Source organism: Miniopterus natalensis, chromosome 19 (assembly GCF_054644295.1).
Source record: "Miniopterus natalensis isolate mMinNat1 chromosome 19, mMinNat1.hap1, whole genome shotgun sequence".
NCBI classification, from domain to species: Eukaryota; Metazoa; Chordata; class Mammalia; order Chiroptera; family Miniopteridae; genus Miniopterus; species Miniopterus natalensis.
Window position 1 is genome coordinate 154,890 of NC_142099.1, and position 17,299 is coordinate 172,188.

Sequence of the window (17,299 nt, forward strand, 5' to 3'; positions counted from 1 at the left end):
AAGGGAGCGCACAGCTCTTCCCGAGGGAGTGGGCGGCCCTGAAAAGGGCCTTTGGGGGGGAACAGACGAGGATGGTGGACGCGGGGGCTCAGCCGCCGAAGCCGTAGAGGGTGCGGCCCTGGCGCTTGAGCGCGTAGACCACGTCCATGGCCGTGACCGTCTTGCGCTTGGCGTGCTCCGTGTAGGTGACGGCGTCGCGGATCACGTTCTCCAGGAACACCTTGAGCACCCCGCGGGTCTCCTCGTAGATGAGCCCGGAGATGCGCTTGACGCCGGATGGCGGGCTTGGTGATGCCCTGGATGTTGTCGCGCAGCACCTTGCGGTGGCGCTTGGCGCCGCCCTTCCCGAGGCCCTTCCCGCCTTTGCCGCGACCAGACATGTCTGCAGTCGGAACAAACACAACCAACCCTCGCAGTGTTTTATATACGCCTTTTGCGGACCTGTTTGGGAACCGGTCAGGCCAGCTTCCCCCGCCCCTTCCACCGCCCCGCGCTTTTTTCCGGAAAAAGAACCAGGCGGTGCTTCATTAAACCCCTTGGTTTAGAAAAACCCACCGTTCAAGTCGTGTTCAAGGGTGAAAAGCTGAAAGCTTTTTCGTTAAGACCAGGAACTGGACAAGGATGCCATTCTCACCATTTTTATTAAACATAGTGTAGGTCGTTCTACCGACAGCATCAGACAAGAAAAAGAAAGAAAAGACACCCAAATTGGATAGAAGTAAATCTCACTCGCAGATGACATACTATAGAGACCTCTAATGATTCCACAAAAAAACTGTTAGAACTAAGAAATGAATTCAGCAAAGTAGCAGAATGCAAAATTAGCATTCAGAAATCTGTTGCATTTTTATTGACCAGTAACACCATCAGAAAGTTAAACTGCAATGAGATGTCACCTCGCACCTGCTAGAATGGCGATCGTCACTAAGTCACCAAACAGCACATGTGGAGAAAAGGGAACCCTTGTGCACTGTTGGGATTGTAAATTGGTGCAGCCACTATAGAAAAAAGGTATAAAGTTTCCTCAAAAAATTTAAAATAGAAATATTATATGACCCAGCAACCCCACTTGTGAGTATTTATACAAAGAAATCCAACACAATAATTCAAAAAAACATATGCATCCTTCATGTTCACTGCATCATTATTTACAATAGCCAAGATATTGATGAACCAACATACGTGTCCATCAATGGATGAGTGGATAAAGATGTGAGATTTTATATATGTATAAAGGACTATTACTCAACCATAAAGAAAAGTGCAAGCTTGCCATTTGCGAAAACATGGATGGACCTAGTGGGTATGATGCTAAGTGAAATAAGTCAAATAGAGAAAGACAAATACCATATGATTTCATTTATATGTGTAATTTCAAAAAAATAAATGAACAAACAAAACAGAAACAAACTCCTAGATACACAGAAAAATTGATAGTCGCCAGAGGGGACAGGTTTTGGGGAACTGGAGATAAAGGTAAAGAGATTGAGAAGTACAAATTGCCAGTGCCACTGGGTGTAAAGTACACGTTAGAGACATTCTAATAACTGTGTATGGTGTCAGATGGGTACTTGACTTATCAGAGCCATCACTTACTAAGGTATATAAATGTCTAACCACTATGTTGTACACTTGAAACTAATATAATATTGTTTGTCAACTGTAATTGAAAAATAAAATGTTTAAAGCCTAATTTAAAAGTTCCTCAGTCCAACTGCTCCTTCTACAGTGTCTTCTGCTTGCCCACTGCTGGAAGACCATTCCTTTGGGTCAGGATTTGCTGTCTCTTTTTTTCCTGTCACCACATAGTATCCACCACACTAGTGACAGGGATCGCTGGATTCCAGTGGCCCATCTCAAGAGCAGTGATTGCAGTCATCTGGGTTATGAATGAAGCCTTGTATCCAAAGCGCTTTCTGTATAATCTTAACAGATTCAGCCTGAGAAAGTGGCTGACTACAGTTAATGGCCCTGATCATGGAGAACTTCAAGGTGGAATTCCTCATGTTTCAGCTTCGCTTCTCTACCCCTTTCCTCACCTCCTACCCATTCTGTCCTTGCTGTCATGGGGAGGGGCAGGGGATGACTTTTGTTTTGTTTTTTCATCTCGGTTTGAAACACTTTACTTTTCTAAAGTTGTTTAAGGAAAGTCAGCTTTTATGCACCATTTCCTTGGAGAATTGCTGAGCAGGCATCCACCGGGTGGTCTGGAAACATACTCCCTGAGGATAAGGGGGGGCTGTTTGTTCTTTCTGGAAACACTGAGAAAACTTACCAGTGCTCCCTTATCTGGTGAAGATAACATACTCTGAAAGACCTGTAATTTGATTGCAGTAACTGCTTTGCTCTGGAAATGATTTTAACGTTCACATCTATGTTTCTCAAAGGTGTTACTCTCCCTGTTAAATTAGACTTTGTTCATTCTCTTCTCCCCCCTTCATGGAGGAGACAAATAGACTGGCTCTGCAGATTTCTTAGCTTAAAAAAAGTTTGAGAATCTCGTTTTATTTAAATTAAGTACTATTAAGATGCTTCCTTTTTGCCTTTCTCAGCAAATAATAAAGCTGATTGGCATGAATTGCCCAATAAATTCTTGTTGAATAACTGGGATAGGGTTTTTTTTCTCTCACAAGAAGAGACATATTCTTTCCAAGAGAAATTTGCAGTGTTTTAAATTCCATAGAATCCCCTTCCTTTTAATCAGATGAATAAATGAGCTATACTGTCCTTCGCAATGTTCTGAGTGTTGCTTACTGATCCACACTTGTCCGGCTGACCATTTCTTAATGTTCTTTGTTACAAGTGTTGGAGTCAGTCCTTTTCAATAGGTATGTTTTCAATTTGTTATGCCACTTATTTATTTCCTTGACACCTGATTTTGTTTGTTTGGGTTACGGCTTTGGAATTGGCTGGTAGGTTGTGTTGTGTGCCTCTTTTTACTTTCCTCTTGTCCTTCGCTCAAAATTATTTTACTTACTAGTCATTAATACCTCTTCTAACTCTCATTTTTTCTGTCCCCAAACACATACACACTCACACATAAGCACACAGACAGCTCTTTGCAGTACTTTCCACTCTCTGAGCTTATCCCTCAGATGCCCCCTGCCGCTCCACAGTATCCAGTTGGGAACCTTAACCAGGAGGCAAGGAAGGATGGAGCATCCCTTCTTGCTCCCGCCTTACAACACACCATCTCTGCCGTCGTCCTTGAACTTCCTTTAAGCTCCTAGTGCCTCCATGTGCTGTGAATGTCAATTAAAGAAACGTGGAGATGCAGAATTCACTCCCCTCTCTGGCCTCTTTCTCAACTCATCTTCCCTGTGCCATGTTCTTGTCTACTCCTGGCCTAAAAACAATTTCCAGAGATACCCCATACTTCCTCCTCAAACTCTCAAGACCCAAGTCTCCAACTTACAAAGCGTTTCACGCCTGACACTCGCTCCTTGTTTGACCTAAAACCCTAACATATTTCTGCACTTTGGTACATATGACCACCAACGGTCTTTATGTTGCCTTGGAGAGCTGGTTTTCACATCTGAAATATATCACACAATACCTGACAGAAGGTGACTTTTTTCATTCATCTCCCCTTACTAATATCTTTAGGGTTCATTATTTAAATACCCTTAAAGTAAATACTACGAGAGGGCTAACCAACATTTACACCTGTTTTGCTTGAGGGAATTAAGGTAACCAGTTTTTGCGGTAACCCCGGAACGCCGTCCCTGTTCCCATTGTTTTAAACCTCTTTTTTTAACACCAAATCTAGTAGTGGAACAGCCACTGTCAAGAGTATGAAAGTGGCTCTGAAAAGAGCCTTTGGGTTCAAGGTTTCCGCCCCTTGGGAGTTTACGCCCTCTCCCCGCGAATGCGGCGCGCGAGCTGGATGTCCTTGGGCATGATGGTGACGCGCTTGGCGTGGATGGCGCACAGGTTGGTGTCCTCGAAGAGCCCCACCAGGTAGGCCTCGCACGCCTCCTGCAGCGCCATGACGGCCGAGCTCTGGAAGCGCAGGTCGGTCTTGAAGTCCTGCGCGATCTCGCGCACCAGGCGCTGGAAGGGCAGCTTGCGGATCAGCAGCTCCGTGGACTTCTGGTAGCGGCGGATCTCGCGCAGCGCCACCGTGCCGGGCCGGTAGCGGTGCGGCTTCTTCACGCCGCCCGTGGCCGGCGCGCTCTTGCGGGCCGCCTTGGTGGCCAGCTGCTTGCGCGGCGCCTTCCCGCCCGTGGACTTGCGCGCCGTCTGCTTCGTCCGAGCCATCGCCAAACGCCTGGGTGCAAGGAGCCGCCAGAAAGATCCCACCCTGTCCCCGCAACCACTATATATAAGGCGAGCCCCGCTCTCATTGGATCAGGCACCTGTCGATCAAGGCTCGCGGCGAAGTTATTGGAAGGCGGGTCCACTTCCTGATCCTAAGATCCTCCCCGGCGTTTGGAGCCGAAATTACCTTCTTCCTCCCACCCACCCTTTCAACCGCGGCTGTTTTCTACGCTTTCTCGCCTCTAGGGTCTTTACGCCTTTTCTCTACAACGCTCTTTGGTTTTTCTCCGCAGAATTTAATGTAAACATTACAATGGTACATCTCCTTCGCTGAATAAAAGTTTTAAGTTTTGGCGCCTGAAACTGGCTTTCGGTTGGTCAATTTGAAAAGGCGCGCGCTGGATGTGATTGGCTAAGTGATTTTTTGGCCTCAAGTTTAGGAAGGCGCATTTCACGTCAATTTCTTCACTTCTCTATTTAAACTTCGAGCTTTCAAAATGTTTTTATAGCCTTTTTCTAAATGTCTAACTCAATTTCACATTTGATATTACAGCTACATAACATTTACTTTTCACTAAGTAGCGTTCTCAGGTAAAGCATTCCACAACGTTGTGCAATTTCAACTGAAATGTGTGTAAAATTGGGTTAAGGGAAAAAATCCTCAAACGTCTACGCGGTACAAAAAGATTTACTGTTTCCCTTTTTAAAGTCATGCTGGGCCCTGTGTTGAGAAGCTCCGCCTAAAGGTATGCCTCCGGGGCAGGTAGTTTTCCCATTTACAAGGGACTAGGGCCCAGCAGAGTTGAAGTTGGGCGAGTTGCAGATGAGTCCTATTAACAAGGACTCGGTGGTTTTTTGCACGGGCGGTCCACTAGATTTTCATTTAAATATTCACCTTTGACCAAGCCTTGTCCTTCTCGATATTTTTCTGGTGGCTTAACCCTGAGGCCCTGCAGCATTCATCCCCTTAATTACCTGGTGCAGTCTCTAATTTTACTAGGCTAATGCTAACTTCTTGTTTTCATGGAATTGCTTTCGCGTTCCTAGGCGTGTTTAGACACTGACACCTACTGGTAGATTGAAGGTCATTTCCAAGTAGCTGCTACAGTACAGGAAATGCCAGCCCTTTTAATGAAAAGCTGGGTGGCTCTGAAAAGAGCCTTTGGTTGAGATTCAGGATGACGCTAAACTCCCCCTTTACTTGCCCTTGGCCTTGTGGTGGCTCTCGGTCTTCTTGGGCAGCAGCACGGCCTGGATGTTGGGCAGGACGCCGCCCTGCGCGATGGTGACCTTGCCCAGCAGCTTGTTGAGCTCCTCGTCGTTGCGGATGGCCAGCTGCAGGTGGCGCGGGATGATGCGCGTCTTCTTGTTGTCGCGGGCCGCGTTGCCCGCCAGCTCCAGGATCTCGGCCGTCAGGTACTCCAGCACGGCCGCCAGGTACACGGGCGCGCCCGCCCCGACCCGCTCCGCGTAGTTGCCCTTGCGCAGCAGGCGGTGCACGCGGCCCACGGGGAACTGCAGCCCGGCCCGCGAGGAGCGCGTCTTGGCCTTGGCGCGCGCCTTGCCGCCCTGCTTCCCGCGTCCAGACATTGTAAGCTTATAGAACTTCACTACAAGTAGCTGCTAAAGCGAAAGTGCAGGGGCGGCACTTTTTATAAACGTTTTTGGGCGCGAAAATGCAGACATGTCATTGGTTAACATCTCAGCTTCATCTTAACCAGTGAAAAGGCAAATTTGGAATTCTTGCGTTCTGATTGGACAGAGCTAATTTTTTTGACGTGGCTCTGAACAGCCACCAATCAGACGCAGGATTTTAGTTTTTCACCTCATTTGCATGCGATGTTTTATATAAATACGACACATCCTACCTCACTCTTACTATTTCTCTGCTTTTAGCGACCACGTCTGTTGCTCTCCCGACCATGCCCGAGCCGGCCAAGTCCGCGCCCGCCCCGAAGAAGGGCTCCAAGAAGGCGGTGACCAAGGCGCAGAAGAAGGACGGCAAGAAGCGCAAGCGCAGCCGCAAGGAGAGCTACTCGGTCTACGTGTACAAGGTGCTGAAGCAGGTGCACCCCGACACCGGCATCTCGTCCAAGGCCATGGGCATCATGAACTCCTTCGTCAACGACATCTTCGAGCGCATCGCGGGCGAGGCGTCGCGCCTGGCGCATTACAACAAGCGCTCGACCATCACGTCGCGGGAGATCCAGACGGCCGTGCGCCTGCTGCTGCCCGGCGAGCTGGCCAAGCACGCCGTGTCCGAGGGCACCAAGGCCGTCACCAAGTACACCAGCTCCAAGTAGACTCGCGAGTAAGCGCCTGACTCCTAACCCCAAAGGCTCTTTTCAGAGCCACCCACCTGCCAAGAAAGAGCTGGTGTGCTTTGCCTTTCCGGGTTGTGTGTTGGGGGAAACGGGGTAGTGGTCTTGGGAGGACATTTTAAAAAGTAACATTTTAGGTAAATTTGGTGTTTAACCTCTATTCAGACTGGAATAAGCACATTTAAAAACTAGTCTTAGCAATTCACCTCCAGCCAGGCAATCTAACTTTGACCTGTAGGATCTCCATCCTGTCTCCACAGCAGTGGTTTCATTTGTAGGACCAAGTGGTTATTGCCCTTCTGGTGACATAAGATGCCAGAATGAGAAAGACCCTCCACCAAAGATAGAGACTAGGCTCACCAGCAACATTTGCTGCAATAACAGGAGGAAAACTATCAATCATAACGTGCAGACAGAAGAGGAATTTAATCAAAGTTAAAATCAGATGGAAGAGTTTTGTTACAATGAAATACCCGTGTGGGAAGAAGCCCAGTGAGGGTAGATCTGTAAGGGTAATGCCTAATAGAGACCTGAGTAATCCAGGAGCCAAAACAAAAGGCTGCTGTGTGGCTTCTCCACACACAGCTCTTCACTTCTCTGCCACGAAACACACCTATGATCTTGGGCTCCAGAAAATGAACAAAACAAAGGGAAGAAGTCATTTCTTTCCAGAATCAATGATGCTGCTGTTGGAGTAAGTGTGGGGGGGCTGAGGAATTTTGTTATGGATGGAAAGTCCTCTTCAGGGAGTTCACTCTCTGCTTGGTTTTAGTTTCAGTTCTGTCTCTTCTGATGAAATGGTATCCCTGTGGCTTCGTTAAGATTTTAAAACTTCAACAGCTCCAAAATACTTGGATTTGTGAAGGCAGATGGCTCCTTAAAAAAAAATAACTATATTGATGATTCCAGTAAGGACAATCTCTAATTTTCAAAGAGCTGAACAGGGACTAAGGTGTGGGGATCACCTTGTAACATGCTGTCTGAGCTGGCTTCCTGGGCTTGTGAGTTGGGCAGCTGCACAGGGTCCTGCACTCAGAAGAGCCACATGTTTGTTTAATGCTCTGCTGTCATTTATCTTCTTAGTTTCCCTCTGGGATGTCACATATCAGAAAAATTAAGATTACTTTTTGCTTGTTTCCTGAAAATATAACATTTCCCAGGCATCTGTCTGTGGCAACAGCATGGTAAAGATTTTATTCTGGTGCTTGGTTTGAGTGTTGTTTTAGTTTTATTTTGTTGCTGGCTTCTGTTTAACCTTGGTTTAGGATTAACTCTAAATCTACCCCTGAACCTCCTTCAAAAGCTCCCCCCCACACACACACATTAATGCTTTGGCACTATGGTGACAATTCAGTTAATTATCTCAAAAAACGGCATAACTTAACTACTGAGACTATCTTTTTAAATCATGTCCTTAATTCAAAGTTGTTCCACCTTTGAAACAATGTTTACTCTTTGAAATAGACTTTATTCTTAGAGTATTTTTAGGTTTACATAAACATTGTGCAGAAAGTACAGAGTTCCCATATACTCCCCTTCCTCCACTTCAGAATCTCTCCTATTATTAACATCTTGCATTAGTGTGATATACATTTGTTGTAATGGATGAACCGATATTGATACATTATTACTCCCTAGAGTCCATAATTCATATTAGGGTTCATTGTGTTACACAGGTCTATGGATTTTGACAAATGCATAATTACAGTACATATGGTAGTTTCACTGCCCTAAAAATCGCCTGCGCTCCACCTATTCATCACCTATTCGCCCCCCAAATGCCTGGCAACCATTGATCTTTTTACTGTCTCTCTGCATTTCTCATTAAGTCAAATCATTGCAAACTTTTTAGACTGGCTTTATCAGATATGTGCTTTGCAAATGTTTTCTCCAGACTGGCTTGTCTTTTCATTCTTTTCAATGGTCTTTCACAGAGCAGAATATTTTAATTTTAAAGCAGTCCAACTTACCAGTTTTTCTTTCATGGGTGATACTCTTAATGCTGTATCTAAGAGTCATCACCAAACCCAAGGCCACCTACTTTTCTTCTAAGTAATTTAGAGAAGTTTTATAGATTTATATTTAGGTCTGACATATCATCCCCTTGAGTTAATTTTGGGGAAATATGTAAGGTCTGTGTGTAGACTTTTAAAAATGTATTTATTTTTTTAGAGTGTGGATGTCTAGTTGTTCCAGACCAGTTGTTGAAAGGACTATTCTTTCTTTATTGAATTGCCTTTGCTCCTCTGCCAGAGATCAGTTGACTAGACTGGTACAGGTCTCTATCTAGGCTCTATTCTGTTCCATTAATCTGTTTATACTTTCACCAACACGCTGTCTTGATCACTGTAGCTTTATAGCAAGTCTTGAAGTTCAGGAGTATCAGCCAACTGAGCCAACTAGCCACTTTCTTTTTTTAAGAAAAAAAAAAAAGTTCCTTGACATTTCTGTGTTGGTCTAAATAAAAAATAAGTGGACTTTCTTCTACTCTTAATTTCCCTTTCCTTAAAAGGCACCTGTCTCACTCCCATTCTACTCCCTCAATTTTCTTCAATAAACTCTTTATGCTTTTATATTAATTTTTAATCTAAAAAACAATCACACCTATATTCTTCGTGTTTCCATTGAGAGGAGGTCTGAACTTCCAGTTCTGAACTGTAGTGATCTTAGGCTGTTGGCTCGAATTGGAAAGTTCACTCCGTGGGGGAGAGGGTAGTGAGCGCCTGGCCGGAACGGGGATCGAACCCTCAACCTTGGCGTTATTAGCACCACGCTCTAACCAACCGAGCTAACCGGCCACTTGGTGGCGCCCTTGTCTTTGACCGGAACGATAGCATTGAAAGGAAGTTTATGTTTTAAAATAAAGGGACATTCCTCTACACCTTCGACCCCTTTCGCCCTCGGTTAAAATAAGACCTTTAAGCCAGTATTTCACGTTCACATAATCAAACTGAAAGTACTGTCGTGGGCTCCCACGAAAAGGAGCAACTACACTGCCGAAACCCGGGATCGAACCAGGGACCTTTAGATCTTCAGTCTAACGCTCTCCCAACTGAGCTATTTCGGCTAGGCCTGACGCTGCTTTTCTTGTCAATTACTTTTAAATAGTCTTTTAAAAAAAATCTTAGTCTCCCTTTTGGATGTCACATCTCAGAAAAATTAAGATTATTTTTTGTCTTGTTTCCTGAAAATATACTGTTTTGCCCATTTAAAAAATAAGTGTATCAACATAAGATCAAATTGAGGAGGAAACCCCCAAAATTTCCTGAATATGATGGGAAGAATGAAAAACCAAGGCGATAAAGGAAACTACATGTGGTTTCTCAGGTTACAACTGGCTGGCAGCAGGGCTGTGGAGGTTCAGAGCTTCCTGCTGGAGTGGAGGCTCCCTAGAGTCCAAGACACCACCATTTGGGATCATGTCTTGTTCAGCGCTCAAATATACTTTATTTTTTCAGGTGTTTCCATTCCTTCTCCCTTTTGGTCTATTGAGGTATAAATTACATCTGGTAAAGCACATCCTCAGTGTACAGCTTGATGAACTTTGCAAGTTTGTATCCCTATGGACCTACCACCAACTCCCTAGCTGAGACCCTCCACAGTGGGCCAGTGTTCCGAACTCCTTCACTAGATGGACTGTCACTTATTTTAACTTCACATACACCAAATCAACTAGAATCTGCACTGTTATGTCTGGCTTCTTTCGCTCAATATTATCTTTGAGATACATCTATGTTTTTATGTGTAAAAGTAGTTTGTTCTTGTTCACAACTTCCATTTAATGGCTATTCCACAATGTACTTATTCATTCTAATGCTGATGGGCATTTGGATGGTTTCCAATTTGGGGTGGTTATAAAAAGCACTGACCCTTTTTGTGTACGGCTTTAGGTGAACATAAACACTCATTTATCAGATAGAAAGATGGATGGGTGATGGATAGATAGATGATGGGTGAATAGATGGATGGATGGAATTGCTGGGTCATATGATATGTGTATGTTTAAGTCTATTAAATGTTGCTAAACATTTTCAAAAATAAATGTACAAATTTACACCACTAACTACAATGTATGAGGCTGCTGGTGCCTTCATAGGCTAGTCAATACTGGGTGTTGTCAGTCATTTTAATTTTAGGTATTCGATTAGGATGCAATGATAGTTCTTTGCGATTCTAAATTGTATTTTTTGATAACTAATATTTTATGCCTTTCCATATGCTTTTTTCCCTTCTTCTAGAAGGTTTACTTTTAACCATTAAGTTTAATTCCATCTTCAATTTATGTATGATGTAAGATAGGGATTTAATTCATTTTTTCCTATATAATATCAACTGACCCAGCATTATTTTCTGAACAGTCGATCCTGTCCCCACTGAATTTCAATGCCTCCTTGTCATACAATGGGACACTGTATTATATCTGGGTGGGTTTGTTGTCTGTTTTGTTTGTTTGTTTGTTTTCTGGTTTTTTGGTTTTGGGGCTATTTTGTCCCATTAGTATGTCTATCTTTACAACAATATCACACAGTCTTCATTTCTATACCTTAAAATAAGTGATAATACCTGATAATATGGCATAATCAATCGCTCAGGCTGATGTAATGAAGCCTCAATCAAAACTCTGGACATGGAAGCTTGAGTAGTTTATTCTGTGCACAGTCACCCATTAATGCCAGAAGAGTAACTCAACCTGAGGAAAATGGAAATTTTACACTTGAAACCCTGCCTCTAAATGTATATGTTGGGGGGGGGGGGTGAAAATTAAATATTTAAGCTTCCATCTCAAGAAGCTAGATAAAAAGAGCAAGTTAATCCTAAGAAAGTAAAAGAAAGACAACACTGAAAATAAGAGAGATCTATTAAAATGCAAGCAAATGTACAATAGAAAAAAAAACACTGAAGCAAAAAAGTTAGTTCTTTGAAAAGATTAAGAGAATCAGTAAGTCACTAGAAAATGATACCAAAAAACAAACAAAATAAAGAAAACACAAATTACCAATATTAGCATAAAAAAGAAAGATTGCCAGCTTATTTAATGAAGTCAGTATGATGCTGACATCACAACTTGACTAGGACATTATACAAGAAGAAAAATACAGGTCAGGATATCTCAGGGAAACAGATGAAAAATCTTAAACAAGATATGAGCCCATTGAATCCAGGAACATATTGAAAGAATGATCTATTATGACTATATGGGACTTACTCTATAAATATAAGATTGGTTTAAATATAAAAATCAATATACTTTACCACACTAAATACTAAAAGAAAAAATTCTGTGTATATCTCAGTAGCTGAACAATAACTTAATAAAATTCAATTCCCATTTATAATTACAATTCATGCAAACTAGAGGGGGGAAAGTATCTTCTTTAGTCTAATAAGAGTATTCAGGAACAACACCACCCTACAGCTGACTTTATGTGCAATCCTGAAATACCGAGTGCTCCTCCCTCTTCTCTAACGGCTTCTGGACCACACCCACACCTAGGCCTTTGCATTTGCCCTTCCCTCTGCCTGTACCTGGATTTCACCATATCTACCCAAGACTTTTTTATTTCCTTCAGGTGTCCACTTAAGTATCACTTGCCTAGGGAGAACGTCTGTAACACTAATGTAAAATAGCGCCCCTGGCACAGCCCTTGGCATCGCCTACCCCTCTTACCCTATTTTTATTTTTCTCTATACAAGTAGTCACCACTTTATGTAATTATGTATTTATTTTTAATTGTTTGTTGTTTACTTCTCCCTACTAGAACTTAGGAGCCAGAGACCAGAGGCTTTTTATTTCACTGCGGTAACCTCCGGACCTAGAATGGACCTAGCAAAGAGTGGGCCTATTGGTTGAATGGCTGCATTTGAGATAAGAGCTCAGAGGTTGATCATTTCCTCCCGAGTCTGGAATTTCCCGTCATTAGTGCCCTGTGGTCAGCAGGGTGCAGAGCTCTGCAGTAAAGTAAGAGGACTGAGTGGGAGAGAATGTTACAACCATGACAGGTAGAGTCAGAGAGATGCTGTAATCAAAGTAAATAATACAGAGAACGTGCATCTCATCAGAGGAGAGGAAATCCGAGGACAAACTGGGGGAAGATCATATTTAAGAGACACGAGACAGGATTAAACCCGGAGGGACTGGATGAAAGCAGAGCAACCCCGAATTATTACTTCAGACACACAGTTCTCCAAACAAGGCCATTTGTTTATTTTCTGATGCGATGAGGAAGAAATACACACCCAGCGAGCTATGCCCGATGTTTCCCAGGCCGGTTCATGTGAGGCAGGCGGGGCAGCGCCGCTCGAAGCCCCTTCAGGTTTCACAGGTGGGGCTCCGCGACCTCCCTGCACCCTGGGGGCGTCAAGGCCGCGACGCGCGGGGCAGCTCCGCATGGCCGTGAGCCCGGCGGCCCAGAGGGCCAAGGAGCAGGTTAAAGAAAGCGGCGGGAAGCGGTGCGGGAGACCGGGCTGCGCGGCCTGCCGTCAGGCCTCCTGGTGAAGGGGAACTGGTTTGCTTGGATAATTTCAATCTCCCTCCTCTGGTCTGATTTCCTCCTGTTTGAAAACGACGGAATGTACTTCTCAATCAGGGGAATATTCGCCGTCTCGCCATGGAAAACATAATAACCTCTTTTTAGCGTTTTCTTTGGAGAGAAAGGAAAAACACATGAGAATGAAATAAGCCCCTGAAACCGTATAGGGAAGAAAACATGCTCCAGGTGAGGCTCGAACTCACAACCTCGGCATCACCCGCACATATACTGCCGTATAAGTACCGCGCGCTAACCGATTGCGCCACTGGAGCATGCTTTCCCCGCCTCGCGCGCGCGCGCGCTACGGAGTCAGAGACGCGCAGGATCCTCGCTCCCCGTGGAGCCGGGAGCCGGACGCCCACGAGCCGTGGCACCCGCACCCTTTCCCCCGGCGCCGGCTCCGCGGATACCACCGGCTTCGGTCACGGCGCTGCCATCTCTCCCGCAAGAATGATGCGATGCTCCCTCTGCGCCGCCGAGAGGCCACACTTCCCAGGGACCGGGAGCGAGGCCGAGCGCGCGGCGCCCCGCGCTCCCCTCCCTGCCGCGCGCCGAGCGCCCGAATCCTCCCGGGCCCGCCCGAAAACCGCCTTCGGAGTCAGAGCCCGCGGGCCCGGCGCCGGCCGCGGGGAGGCTGCCAGAGGAGTGACCACCGCGCTCCGTGCGCGCTGCGGGAGGCGGCGCCGCCCCCCACCTGCCCGGCTGCTCTAGGGGCTCGCGCCGCAGTCCGCCTCCGGGACAGCATGCCTCCCACTGTCCTTGCTTCCTCCCGGGGGCCTCTGGTTATAAAGGCCCGTTTTGCCGGTGGGTTGGTTTGCTTGCTCGCTTCTCGGCCTGGCGAGAGTGCAGCCGCCAGCCACACGTGCACGTGCGATACGAAGCCTTCTGGCCCTTAAGGGATAACTCCTGTCCTGAGGACTGTGCAGCGAAGGGACTAGACTGAGCCTTGGGGGTCTCTGCTCTGACAAGCCCTGGCTCACCCTCTGTCTCCAGTCTTGGGGGCAGAGGTTTCCCTGCGACCTCCCCTCTCTTACGTTTTCAACAGAGTCGTTAATATTTCAGTCTGTTCAGCTTTTTAATTGTTGCTAGGATGGAGAGGAGATTTCCAAGGTCCTGGAAATCCTGTGTTGCATTTTTTTAAATTACTGAACACAGTGCCCTGTAATTAAGACCTTTTTATCAATATGAGTTAAAATCACACCCCTGAATTTCAACGGATGAACTGCAAATATTACAGACATTAACACAGTAAAAATTATTACAAAGATGGCTTTAGTTTTCCAGCTTATTTTCTTATAACCCCAGGTTAAACAGTTTCCCGATAACTTCATTTTGCTGGAGAGCACATGCAGGTTTGGGGATGCGGTGCTACAGAGCGAGGGTCCACTGCCCGATGGGCGTACAAGCCAGTGCTACGGCACCTGGTTCTGAAAAGAAAGCTTTATTTTGAAATCGACTGGCAAGGAGACGGGCTTTCTGATCCAGGGCTCCCGGCAAGGCGAAGGGGTTTCAGCACCAGGCCTTTCTGGACAGCGCACCTTCGCTTCTGAAAGGGTTCCTGCGTCAGGCTCCGGTCACGTCCCCGCGTCACGTGCAGTATTCTCTGCTCTGCACATACCTGGGCTGCGTGGCTTGCAGTTTTGTTCAGCTGTCTCTAGAAACAACTCAGTATTTTGTAAGAGGCAGGACTGGGCCAGTGTGAGCTGGCTCTGCGGTTACAGCAGCATTCATTTATTTTTTAAAACTTATTATTCATCACACATATTTGAATTCCGACTGGCTTGTGGCGATTCAGTCATAAAGAAGGCTGGTTCCTACTATGAAGTGTCATTTTAGTAAGAAAAAGTGCATAGGTGAGCAAATGGTGCTGTGAAGAAGGACCTCACACGGAGACTGCGGGTAAAGCGAAACGCGAGCTGGATCCTGAAGGACAAGTAGGGCTTCGCCAGAAGGATGGAGGTATATTTCAAGCAGAAAGCAGTGTCTGTTGAGTCATGAAGCATAAAGAACGCTGAAAAATCGGAGGAACAACCCGAGTCCTAAGTTGCCAGCAGTAGGAAGCTGCTCTGGTTGACTTTAATGGAAGCAAATCACCTGTGCCTGTCCTGAGTCTTGATCAATTTACAGTCAACTTTTCAAACATGGTACAATGTTAAATGTGTTGGATTGTTTCAAGAATCCAGAGTACTTTGGAGGGGAATGTATCCATGTCTTATCAGTATTATTATAGTATTAATTATTTAATGCACATGTGGTGTAGGGAAATTCCATCATTTTAATTTTTGATATAGATTATTGATTTTGGTAATTTACGTGAGCCATTCAGATGTTATCAGGGCTTATTTTTTAGGGCAGCTAATCCCAACTATGAGATAATACACTGAGCTCAGGAAGATCTGTCACTTCATATTTAGGTACAACATTCATCAGGGTGGAGTTACTTTCTTTGTTTTTCTCTCTTAGTTGACCTTGGTTCCTTGGTCTTCAGGTAATCTATACACCTCCTAAGGTATTTCCAAACTCACCACACTCATTACATTTCTTTAGGTGGGCTTCATTCAACGGTTACTGAGCACAGACCAGGGTCCATACTCTGCAACTCTCTGAGATACAATATCGGATAAAATGTGACTCCTATCTCCAGGGGAGCTTAGCATCCATTAGGTAAATATGGTAAATTTGGTAATCATAACATAGTCTCTTTAGGCCTACAAAGGCTAAATTAGACAGGACTCTTTAGGTTGCAAGTGGGGCTGTTCCAAGTAGCGTGATAAAATTGCAGCATTAAAGTCACCCACATGACTGCTAAAGGATTATGTCACAATACCTGTGTCATTCACCTCATCTGATCTCATCACATAGGTGTTTTATCATCTCACATGAGTACAAGACAGTAAGATATTTGGAGAGAGACCACGTTTACACAACTCTTATTACGGTACATTGTTATAATTGTTAACTTCTCACTGTGCCTAATTTATAAATTAAACATTATCATAGGTATGTGTGTATAGGAAAAAACATGTACATAGGCATGTACAAAAACCGTGGTACCATCCACGGTTTCAGGAGCCTTGGGAGGCATGGCTCGTGAACAAGGGCCACCACAGCGTTGGCATTAGCTGTATTCAGGCATCACTGGGTTCAGCTGGCACAGCTTTACTACCATCTGTTCTGAATTCCCCGCTGTTGGCAGTGAGTACAGGGCTTGGGGAATGGAGTCAAGGAAACACATTCCCCACAATCAAACATGAAAAACCAAGACCTAGAGGCTCCAGTGAGATTCGAACTCACGACCCCTGGTTTACGAGACCAGTGCTCTAACCCCTGAGCTACGGAGCCTCGGTTACCTTCGTTCTAGGTCCTTCTCTTAAAGTTGATCATTTGGTCAAATCTTCAGGGTTTTGTTGCTTTCCGGAAAGCCTGACGTTCTACCCTCAGGCCCTTTCCGATTTTCTGTGCTGCGGACAAAGGTATTCCAGCGCCCGCTTCGAGTCTCAGCATCCCCTTCAACTGGGAGGGTTTGGCCGGGATCAGGCGGTGGGGTGAGGGTGGGGGTGGGGGTGGGGTGGGGTGGGGTGGGGGTGGGGTGGGGGTGGGGTGGGGTGAGGGTGGGGGTGGGGGTGGGGGGTGGGGTGGGGTGAGGGTGGGGGTGGGGGTGGGGTGGGGGTGGGGAGGGTGGGGGTGGGGTGGGGTGAGGGTGGGGGTGGGGGTGGGGTGGGGGTGGGGAGGGTGGGGGTGGGGTGAGGGTGGGGTGGGGGTGGGGTGGGGGTGGGGGTGGGGTGGGGTGGGGGTGGGGGTGGGGTGAGGGTGGGGTGGGGGTGGGGTGGGGGTGGGGTGGGGTGAGGGTGGGGGTGGGGGGTGGGGTGGGGTGGGGTGAGGGTGGGGGTGGGGTGGGGGTGGGGAGGGTGGGGGTGGGGGTGGGGTGGGGGTGGGGAGGGTGGGGGTGGGGTGGGGTGAGGGTGGGGGTGGGGTGGGGTCCCGGCTGAGGGCCAGGCCTGCTTCTCCCTCCACGCGCGTCGCTGAACCCAGACAGAGGAGCACTGACAAAGGTCCCAGAAAATGGCCAGGGGGGCGTTTGGAGACCCAGCTCGGACAAGCAGCAACCACAGTTGAGAAGACGGAGCACAAGAGGCTCAGCCGCGTCTGTCGCTCGCAGGTTCCTCGGGCAGGAGTCTGGGGAAAGCT

General features: G+C 46.4%; 4 protein-coding genes and 4 non-coding genes across 8 annotated transcripts; 1 reads left to right on the forward strand and 7 right to left on the reverse strand.

The window, feature by feature from the left end:
* Nucleotides 1-36: 36 nt before the first annotated feature.
* On the reverse strand, nt 37-389 carry LOC107542838 (histone H4). Its single transcript, XM_016220301.2, is given in 2 exon segments — nt 37-275; nt 277-389. Coding segments are annotated over 2 exon segments (291 nt in total). The 5' UTR covers nt 381-389; the 3' UTR covers nt 37-88.
* A 3,402-nt stretch (nt 390-3,791) lies between these two features.
* Nucleotides 3,792-4,260, reverse strand: LOC148090826 (histone H3.1). Its single transcript, XM_087827707.1, has one exon. It carries the CDS (start codon nt 4,258-4,260, stop codon nt 3,850-3,852), a length of 411 nt encoding a protein of 136 aa, XP_087683833.1. The 3' UTR covers nt 3,792-3,849.
* Nucleotides 4,261-5,402: 1,142 nt separating this feature from the next.
* On the reverse strand, nt 5,403-5,869 carry LOC107542810 (histone H2A type 1). The gene has a single exon (XM_016220262.2). The coding sequence runs from the start codon at nt 5,848-5,850 to the stop codon at nt 5,458-5,460; it is 393 nt and encodes a 130-aa protein (XP_016075748.2). The 5' UTR covers nt 5,851-5,869; the 3' UTR covers nt 5,403-5,457.
* A 284-nt stretch (nt 5,870-6,153) lies between these two features.
* On the forward strand, nt 6,154-6,627 carry LOC107542833 (histone H2B type 1-C/E/F/G/I). Its single transcript, XM_016220295.2, has one exon. It carries the CDS (start codon nt 6,183-6,185, stop codon nt 6,561-6,563), a length of 381 nt encoding a protein of 126 aa, XP_016075781.1. The 5' UTR covers nt 6,154-6,182; the 3' UTR covers nt 6,564-6,627.
* Nucleotides 6,628-9,305: 2,678 nt separating this feature from the next.
* TRNAI-AAU (transfer RNA isoleucine (anticodon AAU)) lies at nt 9,306-9,379 on the reverse strand. Its single transcript has one exon. It is a non-coding gene; the product is annotated as a tRNA-Ile (tRNA).
* Nucleotides 9,380-9,575: 196 nt separating this feature from the next.
* On the reverse strand, nt 9,576-9,648 carry TRNAF-GAA (transfer RNA phenylalanine (anticodon GAA)). Its single transcript has one exon. It is a non-coding gene; the product is annotated as a tRNA-Phe (tRNA).
* A 3,641-nt stretch (nt 9,649-13,289) lies between these two features.
* On the reverse strand, nt 13,290-13,383 carry TRNAI-UAU (transfer RNA isoleucine (anticodon UAU)). The gene is made up of 2 exons: nt 13,346-13,383; nt 13,290-13,325 (listed from the first exon to the last, which is right to left on the reverse strand). It is a non-coding gene; the product is annotated as a tRNA-Ile (tRNA).
* A 2,997-nt stretch (nt 13,384-16,380) lies between these two features.
* On the reverse strand, nt 16,381-16,453 carry TRNAT-CGU (transfer RNA threonine (anticodon CGU)). The gene has a single exon. It is a non-coding gene; the product is annotated as a tRNA-Thr (tRNA).
* Nucleotides 16,454-17,299: the final 846 nt, after the last annotated feature.